The 12,663-nt window shown below is 41.0% G+C and overlaps 1 protein-coding gene across 5 annotated transcripts in view; it reads right to left on the reverse strand.

Annotated features, from left to right (window-relative positions):
- Positions 1 to 12,663, reverse strand: part of LOC135908910 (uncharacterized) — a 662,802-nt gene that overhangs the window by 229,914 nt on the left and 420,225 nt on the right. For 3 of the 5 annotated variants that reach the window (XM_070535435.1, XM_070535426.1, XM_070535432.1), the window contains exon 3: positions 562 to 685. In XM_070535435.1, coding sequence (XP_070391536.1) covers positions 562 to 685 — 124 coding nt within the window. Of the gene's footprint in view, positions 1 to 485; positions 686 to 12,663 lie in introns of all 5 variants that reach the window. The other 2 variants (XR_010566494.1, XR_010566492.1) reach the window with 1 other exon arrangement.

A 12,663-nucleotide genomic window follows, 5' to 3' on the forward strand; every position in this document is an offset into this window, starting at 1 on the left:
ATTTTCATGGCGGTTAGTTGACGATCGCATTGACAGGGCAAACATCACTCCAGCCAGGAAGCATAGATCTGGACATGACATCATGCGAGAGTACCCCGAAAGTGTTTGATTGAGAATTTATGTAGTCTTGGAGTTTTACCCATGAAAGAAGTGCCGAGATAAACGAGGCACAATGCACTCGAGCTTGAGCAAACTCAGCCATTCATAACAGTCGTCACCGTCGTTGCTAGATGCAAGTCACATGTGATGACACCGCCCTTCGATGACATATGTTCAAAACAGTGTCGGAGTGCGCACACGAGTTGTGTAACTTGGAGTATCCTTTATCTTTTTTTTTTGACGTGACACGACTTAAACAAGCGCCGTTAGTGAGTGTAACGGCCCTTGGCGACAACGTGAATGAATTTTATGGCAGTTGACAGCATGCTATAGAGTTGCCTGCTGCAGCATCGCTCAGAAAGTGCAAATGCGCACTATAGCCTTACCTTTAGTCTAAAGGCTGAAGTAGCGGGAATGGGAAGAGGACAAGCTTTGTATCTACAGAAGATGCACTCCCTTTACCCCTTCGCCGGCGGGTCTGCCCTCCAGTGGAATCATGGGCACGTGCCGACCTCCTGTTGCAAGCAGGAGAGGCTTGGGACAAAGCCGTGCGGCCAAGCTGTCTCCGAACAAGGCAGAAGCGTGTCTAGAAAAGAAAAAGAAACGAAAAGTGAAAGGCAGGGACGTTAACTAAGGACGTACCTGGTTGGCTACCCTACACTTTGGGAGGGGAAAAGTGGAAGAATAGTTAAGGAAATAAAAGAAAAATAATAGCCAGAGTTTCACTGTCACTGCCAGAGTTTCACTGTCAAACACGATTCCCGAACCTGTACTTCATTGTAAGCGAGCTTGCCTTCTAGTATATTTGCTGCACAAGTTAGCATAAAAAGGGTTTGTAACAAAATAATAAGTTGGCAGAAGTTCTCGTGCATACCACCGGTCTTGACTGGCGACTGTATCGATCTGAGCTGCAGTGAATTAGTTTTCTGATTATGTTTCTGGTCGCATCGGTAATACGTTGGCGGGCACTAAATTCCAAAGATTCAGGGCTGTGAAAAGTCTGCCTGATATCTTTTACGAGCTTTTAAATATATTTAAAGGCAATGCCTTCGAGATTTTTAAACAGGGCATGTTCACTGTTATTTTTTTTCTTTTATGCTGTCATTGGACGTGCTTCATTTTTTTTTTATTTCCGGTCTATGTGTTTAAAATTTGTTGTCCGGTGTTATCGAAAAATTGCCCTTCCCACGATATCGCACGAAAATTCAATGGCAGCAAAATTGATGGTGTCACCCACGATCATTGGTGGGACTCGGACCCACGACTGTTACTAGAAGTCTAACCCACGACGTTTAATGTTTGTTAAGTCCAAGTTAATGAAGGCATGCAAACCTACGACTTTTGCTGGGAGTCTAAAACGTGATCTTTAGTGTTAAGCCAAGGCTAATTAAGGCACTTGTGCCCACGACCTTTACTGGGAGCTTACCCACGACTCTAAGTGTTAATTTGGTCAAAGTTAATTAAGGCGTTCGAGCCCATCTTCACAAAATTTTTATAGAAAGTCTATACACAGTCTATAGACATTTGTCTATGAAGTCTATAAACTGGCTATAGATATTTATTTAGACTAGTCTATAGACAGTCTGTAGACTTATGGCCATACACTCTTTATAGGGTAGTCTATAAAAAGTGTGAGTCTATAGACTTCCGTAAGACTGTCTATAGCCAGTCTATAGACTTATGGCTATATACTTCTTATAGACTAGTCTATAAAATATCTGAGTCTATAGACTGTCTATAGATTAATGAAAATTCATGTTTGTAGACAATAGTCTGCAAAATGTCTATAGACAAATGTCTATAGACTATTTATAGACTATTCCTATAGACCAGTCTATAGACAGTCTATAGACTTATGGCCATACGCTTTTTATAGACTAGCCTATAAAATTCCGAGTCTATAGGCTGTCTACAGATTAATGAAAATCCACGTTTGTAAACAAATGTCCGTAGAATGTTTATAGACAGAAGTGTATAGGTTTATATAGTTCTATTTTTGTAGATTGAAGTCTATAGAATGTCTATAGAAAAATGTCTGTAGACTATCTATAGACATTTAATAGACTTCATTCTACAAAAGTAGAATTATATATACAGTTCTACTTTTGTAGACTGAAGACTATAAAATGTCTGTGCGCATATGTATATAGACTATAGCTATAGTCTGCTTGGAGCGCGTGCGCCTTTTTCTTTTTTTGGTTTCTTTGTCTCTCTCTCTCTGCGCTCCATGCACGCCTGGACAGGTTCCTTTTCTTTTCCAGTTTGCATCCTTTTTTTCATGAACGAAATAAATGCGCTGGCACGTTGTATTACAAATGCTGTGGGCTATCGTGTGAGACTGCAACGCAGACATGGATGAATGCGCTGTATGTAAAACCCGTAACATCGCCAGCGACGATGAGTAATACAGCGCATTTGTAGCATATCTTCCAGCGTACCACCAAATGTGATGCCCGCACGTATGTTAGTGCAAATTTTCCGTTCCGATGATAGGTGAAAGCAATCAGTAGAGCAATGAGGTACTCATATGCGTGGCCGCGCTTGCATACCGCCGGAGAAATACTGGGTGGGCTCAGAGAATTTGGCACATATTTTAAGTGAATGAGACATTTTGATGAGTTTATAATGCAGGATATCAGTCAACGAAAAACCACCCGATGTTAGTGATGCAGCCGAGATATGAAGACAATGTGAAAAGTATCCGAGAATCGGGCGACACACAGCGCGCACACCACATGCGCGACATCGGTTCATCGCACACTCGCAAAGTCTTCGTTGTCAGCTACAAACATTACGAGTCTGCGCTGTTAGCTTGATACCTGTTTGGAATCCGCTTGAAGCTAAAGTTGGCGTTCATAACATTTATTATCACAATAGGATCGGCGTTTTGCTTTCTTTATTCTACTGCCGCAAAAGTCATGCTATGACAACTGTGAAGACTGTCTTGGGATTGCCGAGAGCGACTACGTAGATCATATCATGTGGTCAACAAATGCGGAGGTATATATATATATATATATATATATATATATATATATATATATATATATATATATATATATATATATATATATATATATATGTACGTGAATGTGTGCATATGTGTGTTTGTGCAGAACTACGTAGAGAGGGACTATACACCTTTCCGACTCTCGTCTATAGACAGTCTAAAGACGAAGAATGAGCAACAACAAATAGAGATTGTATCGACTTTTTTATATAGACCATTTATAGACTGCGAATAGACAAACAGAAATAGAAATCTTATCGACTTTCGTGTATACAAAGTCTATAGACAAATAATAGAGAACAATTGAATAGGGGCTGTATCGACTTTCGTCTGTAGGTAGTCTATAGAGAGGAAGTAGACAAAAAAAATCACCTTATCAACTTTTTTCTATAGACCATCTATAGACGGCAAATAGACAAAAATAAATAGAAACCTTACCGCCTTTCGTGTATAGAAAGTCTACAGATAAGCAATAGAGAAAAATAGAGGGTGTATCAACGTTTGTCTACAGGTTGTCTATAGAGGGGAAGTAGACAAAGAAGAAACAAACATCATATCTACTTTTTTCTGTAGACCATTTAGACTGCGAATAGACAAAAAGAAATAGAAGCTTTATCGACTTTCATCTATAGACAGTCTATAGACTCTGTATAAACAAAAGTCCAAATCTATAGAAAAGCTAGGTCATCTATAAAAAGGCTATATACGTTCTATAGACAGTCTAAAGTCATTTTTGTAGGGGCATGACCTTTGCTGGGACTTCTGGCGAGACCAGAATTCGATGGCACCAAATTGACGGTGCGCCGATTGTCACACCCAGATCATTGTCGATTTCGAACCCACAACTTATGAGGTAAACTAAGGCGAAGTTAATTAAGGTAGCGTTCATTAGGGTCGAGTTAATTAACGTACTGGAACCCGCCAATATTATTGCCAGAAAGCAATTGCAAGTAACAACATATGTAATGACAATGTCAAGTAGTTTAATAAATGCCTCGTGAGTGTGCAGGCATTGGCCTCCATCCTCTTTATCGTATGCTAAATTGATCGTCAACTTTCTTTTCTTTGCATTCCACCTAATTACATTAGTGTTAATAAATATATAACTTCTCAAATATCTCATAGTTAGATGTAAAGTGTCAATGAGGAAATTGTAGGGCAACATGCAAAACTCCCGATACAGCTTTGTGATGCTCAAAACGTTCACGTTCTTCATGCTTCTTTCACGCTCGGAAAAACTTTTGTGTAGCACGTATTGAGCAAAAGACAGCTGTATTGGGAGTTTTACATGTTGCTCTACAAGCTTCTCATCGACCCCTTTCATCTAACTATAATACTTCAGAAGCTTTACAAAGATATATATATATATATATATATATATATATGATGCTCTACAGTCGAGGTGACCTAAAGTAGTCCGCAATGAAACAATCTTGTCGTGGCTACAACCCCTATGCAGGAAAAAAAAAATATTCTTGGAACTTTTCCACGAGTGAAAGAAAAAAAAAACTACTGCCATTGATTCGCAACTGCACTGCAGAAACATCGGCCTAATCAAGGTTACTGAAGAATACGTTTATGTTTTCCATCACTCGTTTTGCTAGAGCCGCACTTGAGCAGAACCTACATCATAAGCTCGGAGTAGAAGACACCAGTGCTGACATCAGGCCCATAGACACGATTCTTTGGCTCTTTTCTTTCTTTTTTTTTACACGTGTGTGCTTGCGTACTTTCCGGCGCACGAAGCGATGCTCTCAGAAGTACTGCCCTTGTCCTAGCCAATAATGTATGGTGGCATGTAATAAAAGCGCCCATTGACAAGAGCTAGCGTTGCGGACAGGCGAAGGGGGACCGGAGCCGTCTTTTCGATCAATACTACTACTCAGCAATAGCGTGCAGTATCTCCGCGCAGTCTATAGCCGGTAAGGAACACGCAGCAGAGCATTCTTGAACACTCGGCCTTTGGACTGATCGCTACCACCATGGCGTACGACTAAACAGGCCGGGTACAAAACACAGAAGAGTAAAATATAGGTGAGCGTGGCCAAATTCAGAAAGTTACACAACACTGATAGCTTGTGCCACTCTAGGCTCTTCTTCCAAAGGGAAAATGTACTGCAGAAAACTGTTCCCTGGATAACAGAACATTACGCAGGATAGCCTTAGCGCGCCGGCCAGCAGCAAGGCCACCGGAACGAGCATATGAAAAATGGCAGGGAATCGCCGCTGCAATTCGCGCATATACGGATGCATATGAGGTACCGTTACAGACATGGTTCCCGTTCCAAGAACAGCACACAACGTAAACTGCACCGGATAATGCGAAACCTTAGCGAAAAGAACTTGCCGCGCTGATTTTCCTTATAGTTGCAGGCGACGATGGAATAATGCACCGTCTTTTTCCAGGTCCGTCTTCCGCGTGAAGCCAGCACGTGCCTCACGCAAGAGGCAATTCACGCAAGGATTCCTTGCATTCACGCCAAAGATTTAGCAAGCGACAAAAAAAAATGCACTAGTGCACTTGAAGTTTGTTTTTGTCACAAAAGTTGTGTTCTCGCGTGCGGTCGTGCTGTCGCAGTTTAATGCAACCGCCGTACATTGCGCCTGCCTTTTGCCAAAGCGGAGCATCTGGAAAGTGATTCGCATTACATAAGCGAGTTTGTGCTTGTGGTCGAACCGCTTAAAGATTGCGGTGAACTCCCTTCTTATCCACCATGTGCGAGATTTCGCTGCACTGCCCAAGTTTAATTTCAAATGCGAGCAGTAAAGCAGCAAACTGCGGTTGATATAGGAAAAAGACGACAAAAGACGAAAAGGCGACGAGAATAGCATGAGCCCTTACAGATTTCTGTCGGTGAAGGAAGGCCCCAATGGAAAGCGCATCCCGCGACCAGCGACACGCAGCTTGGTTGTGGCATGTTGGAGATTAAATTTTCCCAGAATCGAAATTTTCTAGATGTCTACAATGTTCCAAGTCGGCTCTACATATGGTCCTAGAATGGGTTTTATTCCACCATCACAGAACCTTTCAACGAAGCCTTCACAGAAACTGTTCTCCTTTAACATTTTTTTGTACTGCCGGTACAAAAGAAATGTAATTAATGTTGTATGATATATTCACCTTCTGCAAGCGTGGGTGTTTAGTCGAGTGGGTAAGACATTCGGCTTCAGAACGTGAAGTAGGTTCGAAACTCACAACACCCAACGTTTTTCCTTACAAATTTTCTTTTCTTTTATATACTAGTTTCTTTATAGCGATTCGTCTTACGTGACAGACGGAGGAATGGCTTTCCTCGTTGGGCAGGCATAGAAATGCTTACACCTTTAAAATAAAAGAGGACAGCACTGAGCCTTGCGGATGGTCATGTGCGATGTGATGAAGCGGCGAGAATCGACCACCTATCTTGACTCGAAGAGTGCGGTTTGTGAATACTGGTCTTATGAATGTCACTATGCAACCTTCGAGTCCTGCAACATAGCATCTACTCCTACCGTTAAAGGATAATGTTTCAAAAGACTGAAAATTATTTGCGGATGCCCAAGTCGTTTTTTCTAGCCTATTTCAATCTTATAACGCGTGCAGTAAAAAAATTGTTGCGACAGGCTTTCATTCCCAAAACGATTGCCTGCGAGAAATAGGTGTTTCCATGCTTTGCGTTCAAAGTACGAAGAAAAATTGGTCTGACAAATTCAGCATTACCATAAACTGTTATCATAGCGTCCCCGTATCGTATTGTAAATTGTATTATAAGGGTCCTGGTATGGTCTTGTGACCTTAGGACCGTCTTCTGCATATCCTTCTTGTTGTAATCAGGCTTTAAAAATAATAATGTTTTAAAAGGTTTGATTATTTGAAAGAAGTAAACGGCTCAGCTTTCTACGGTATTATAAGGAAAAGAAGACTTCTATATATGATTTGGGTAGACAGGGAATCTTTTCTCCAATGCATGTTAAAAATAAACGAGACCACCTTTCTCTCGAGCTTTTCAAGTATAGATCCCTTGAAGGCTAATGTTCTGAAATGACCCATGCATATGCTCATGCAGCTGCCTTTGCTTGATCATTTCAAATTAATTTATGACTTGTGGTAGAATGGTGGTAAATAATAAAGTGTAATTTTCACTTGAGAAACGTGTTAAGTACTGGTAAGCGTACATTAGGACCAGCATGTCGAAGTTTTCTCGAAAAGTCTTTTCAAAATGTCTTGGGGCGTCTATGTTAAGCCGGCATAGTCAGACAATATATATATATATATATATATATATATATATATATATATATATATATATATATATATATATATATATATATATATATATATATATATATATATATATATATATATATATACACATCAGTAAAAATATTCATCAATCATTGAGATAATGTTCCCAGCTCTAGCTTAGTTTCAAATCTAGTTTGCTTTATTTAGAGAGACACTACGAGCAAATATTAATGCAAATGAATGTGATAGACTAATGCTAGAGAATCACTAAGGCATCAATATTATCGCGAAAAGAGTCTTACTAATCGAGAAATTAAGGTAAATGCAGGACACGATCAGAAACTCCCGCGGGACCTTCAAGTACTTGCCCGATAACGAAGGCACTCCACATTTAAACTCTGTCGTTAGTACTCAACAAATCGTTCTAAACGTATCACTGTATTGCATTCTAATACGAAAGAAAATGTTACTTCTTCAGTTCTATTTCGTTTTTAGGAAAAAAAAAAACAACTCCTGACTACGATGCGGGCGATCGAAAGGTTTCGTTTTCGCTCGACTGTGCGCAGCCCGCGCTTTCGCGCTTCAATAGTTTCGTTATCGCGCAATGCTGCGCTGGGTTTGCTGGCTCGCGAAACTCGCGCAAACTGCAAGTTGCAGAGAAGTGCACTTCCGTGTGATGTAGCGGGATGCGCGAACGTTCACCGCCACTTGACCAAAAGCAGCTGCAGCGGCGAATCTACCACTCTGTCTTGTCTGGGTTTCTCCGCAGCCACACGTTTACGTTTTGTGCAAAAAACCGTGCCGCCATCTGTCGGGCGCCGTTTTACTAACCAGCTGCAACAAAGGGTGGTGACGGCGTTTGCAACGCCAGCACACCCCAACTGGGTGGCGGGAAGTCCAAATTGCGGTATAGATATTCGGACCCTTAACATGGAATTTTCTCGTAAAGTAAGTGTTTTCTTCCCACGAAACGAGTGTTGCGAGGCTTCTGGAATGGTATTTAAACAGTCCGCGTTGACTTAATATTTGCCTTTAGTGTCCCTTTAATTCGTATTTAACTTATCGCGCTTTACTACCACGTACGGCAACTAAAGATAACATAGATAAGCTTGTCGTTTTGCATTAAAAATAATTAGCTTCATTGGAAATATAGAACAACTATCCACAACAAGATATACTTCCTAGAGCATAAGATAATTCGACTTTCACATATAAACACATTCCGTTTATTACAGGGTATGCGATTTTCATCAAAAATTGGTAAAACCTTTTTTACAAATCTGGCCTCTCTAGAACATCGTCGACCTCTTGTGAACACAGGAAATTCGGACATATGAACAATTCCATTCTTTCACAAAATTCGCAGGCATTTATATTTAGCGCAGTACCAGCCCCTTACTATAAATCATTATACAGACACATGGCTTAAATAAGCGACAGTTTTTCTCATATTATATTCTGGTGTGATATTTCGATGTTACTGATCACTCTAGCATTTAACAGTATTCAAAGTGATCTACTAGGACGTATCTGGCGTGTGTGTATGTATGTCGACTTTTTTAGTGCTTACATGAACTGCGTTATGTAAATAGTTGTAGATATAGTGATACTGCTACTGATAATACTGACATTTGACCGTATGTAATGCGATGTGTGTAATGGATATAGGGTGTACTTTGCGCGTGCGTGTGTAGACCATTTCAGTGTTTCTATGAATCGCGTTTTGTATATATGCCATGACGGGGGAGGGAGGAGGGTCTACTGCCTTGTTAACTTTTTTTGGGCAGCAATTGTGCAGCTTGTGCAGCTCTTAGCCCAATGTGACAATTCGGTGCTGTTACAGCCAAAAATTTCCTTTGATTTTTTGATATCGAATATATGACTAATCAAGCTGAACTTTTGAAATGATATTTTTTTACTTTTAGCTGTTTTAGCGTCCAGATTTATTTATTTATTTATTTGTTTATTTATTTTTACATACTGCATACCATCTTGGGCAAGAGGGCCGATAGCCTTATATGTAAATAGCAGACAAAAAATTGACCAGGGGCAAAGAAGGAGCATTTCCGGGCAATGCGTTCCAACGTTCAATTGTTCAGAGAAAAAAGCTATGTTTGTACATGTCAGTTCTGGATTGCAATGAGGACATATTTAGGTTGTGAGAGCTACCGGTACGAGAAGGTTCAGCAAACAAATTATGTATCTAAGCGGGTACAGCGAGGAGAGTTTATTCAGGTGTTCAGGAACTTTATGCTTTCGTTGTGGCGACGTGTTGCCAGAGCAGTTAACTTGAGATTACAGAGGTTAGAAGGTGAAAAATCCCTATCGTAGTGATGGTAGATGAAGCGCAAAGCTTTTTTTTTTGCATGGACTGAATCTTGTTAATATCGGTTTATGAAAAGAGTTCCAAACTATACAAGAATATTCGAAGCTTGGGTGGATTAGTGTATATTGTTAAGAACGGCCCGCTGAGGTGCAAGTTTTCCCAGCCAGTTGCGACAGCGGCGTCAACTTTTCCTGGAACGCCACCGCAACCCTCTAGCCACACGGCGTCACAAAGTCTACTGTGTCCGCAGGTCAATGTGCCACGTCCACCACTCTGCGTCACGGGATTGCCGAGATGAGTTCGACGAACCAGGCTTTATGACTGAAAAAGCCACCGCCGACCTGGTCTTCCGCGAGCGGGGGAGTTGCCGAGGGAACGTCTTCAGAGGCCCCTTCCTACGCGCCTTTCAAGACGCAAGACAATGGAGCACCGGCGGCAAGCGCTGCGGGGGTCAGCTAGGGGAATAAGGTGCGCCTTTCCTGACGTAAGCCCCGAGTTCTGCGAAGACTGTCTGACGTCATTGGGGACCGTAAACCTGTGCGGAAGTGTGTGTGTGTCCCTCCCACAGAGAGGCGGCTCGTCTACTGGTCGAACGTTTCCCTCACCTAGGGATCGAGGGAGGAGCGAGTGTTTATAAGCCGCTGTTGTGTGGCTGCTCTGTGGGCTTTCTCTAGCAGTCATGCTAGACTGATGAACTGCAACGTCCTTATGTAGATACTGTAACTAAACCCATATTCCTCGTTCTCGATGAGAAGCAGTCCTTCCCTTCAACAACGTCCTCAGCGTGGATAACTTGGACGACGGCATGGGCCAGCTACCATCTAATTCATATGCCGGACTCCAATCTTGGCAACTGGTTACGAACGCGGGGATTGACCTCCCAATCCTCACAATATGCATGGTATTAGTTTAAGTGTTTGTGGAGTCTCAGGAAGGCTGCGTTGGATATAGCCAAGTTTTTTTTCAATAGTTTTGTGCATATTATTTAATATGCTTACTCCAAGGTGAATTGTGAATGAATAAGAGTCCAAGGTACTTATATTTGGGTACTTCTAGTAGAAATGAGTTATTGAAAAGTACGACAAAACGGAAGGGGGTCAAACCCCTGTGAATGTCATTGAAACGATTTTGGTAAACCTTATACTTATCTGCCAGGTGTTACACCATGAGGAGAAGAGTGAAGAACCGTCGTTAAGAACAGTATGATCTTCAGGGGAGGTAATATTGTGGTAGAGGACGCAGTTATCAGCATAGAGACGTATGTTAGTAACTATATTTTGTGGCAAATCATTGATCTGAAGCAAAAAGAGGAGTGGGGGCCGAGAGGGGCTAGAAACTTTACAACGCACATATTGGGAGCGATCGGACAGACAACTGACAATCGAGTCTACGAGTTAAGGATTATTTAGGTTGAAGTTCAGTTTAAATAGTAGTTTATGGTGAACCACACTATCGAACACTTTGGACAGATTTATGAAAATAGCGTCAACCTGTGTACCAAGGAATAGCGCTTTGGTAATGTCATGCCTGAATTCAACCAGATGAGTTACAGCACTAACACCACAACGAAAACCATGCTGACAATCAGTTAGTAGATTATTAGATCATAGGTAATCCATGATATGTCTGTAAATTATATGTTCGAGTTTTCTACAAGAGTGAGAGGTTAGGGGAATTGGTCGGTAGTTAGTTAACACCTGCTTATTACCAGATTTGTGCAAAAGTAGAATTTTAGAACGTCGCCACGAAGAAGAAAAAACACATTTGCTAATGATTTGTTAAAAATAACTGTAAGAAAATGACCAGTCCAAAGTGTCTAACGGACAAGGAAAGCATTGAGGCTGCCTTCAGGACCATAGGATTTATTACTATTTATTTATTTATTTATTTATTTATTTATTTATTACAAATACCTAGAGCACCCGAGTTGGGCATTATCATAGGAGGAAATTACAAGCATAAAGGTCAAAGATTGAACTTCGTGAGAAACACCATCACATCAGTTATAGATTAAATATACAATCATCGTAATTAGAGAGAAAGACAACAGATTCAAACCAAAAACATCCGATTATAAAATTTTTCACGGAATGCAAAAAACGGCACACTGAAAATATTGTCTAAAACAGATTCATGTAAAGTTCTCTATGGCAGATGAAAAATTGGGCGCCGACACTACTTCATCCGGGAACAAATTTCATTCTGCAATTGTTCGTGGGAAGAATGAAAATTTAAATACAATAATACGACCTTGTTAGGTCATTATTTTTTTGAAATTGTCGCGCCTCTTAGACTGATAATGAGGTGATTTGAAATATATGTTCCTATCGATTCCTGCGTTACCGCTGTTAATGTTATGTAAAAGCTTTAACTTGAATATTTTTCTGCGTGTGGACAGCAACTTCCACCCCATATTTTTCCTGATTTGCGAACCTCCAATTTTGTAGTCATAGATGCCCGTGACGAATCTCGCAGCTCTATTCTGAACGCGCTCTAACTTGCATGTGACGGGGTCACATGCTGCGCAAGCGTATTCTCACACCGGCCTAATATTTGTATGATAAAAAGCTTCCTCCAAAGGTTTCGGCGCGTATTTGAAATTCCTCTGGAAAAGGGGCTAAAGGCAGCACGCTTTAGCGCTTGTTTTGTCAATGTGGGCTGGCCAGTATAATGCCGCAGTTAAAGGGACGCCCAGGTACTGTGTCAACGCATTGCACTAAAATATTATTTAGAGAGCATGAATTAGACACCTTTTTCTTTTTGTTCGTAAACTGAACATGATAGCAGTTTGCTACGTTCAAATCCATCTTCCATTTAGCACACCAGTAAAAAAATTTTCCGAGATCAAACTGCAACACACTCGTATGGTCGGCACATGACACAGGATGGTACACAACGAAATGATCCACATAAAGTGTGATATTCAAAACACATCTTTCACTTAAATCATTGATAAAAATGAGGAACAGCAATGGCTCAAGGACCGACCCTTGGGGCACACCT

Source organism: Dermacentor albipictus, chromosome 1, assembly GCF_038994185.2.
Source record: "Dermacentor albipictus isolate Rhodes 1998 colony chromosome 1, USDA_Dalb.pri_finalv2, whole genome shotgun sequence".
NCBI lineage: Eukaryota > Metazoa > Arthropoda > Arachnida > Ixodida > Ixodidae > Dermacentor > Dermacentor albipictus.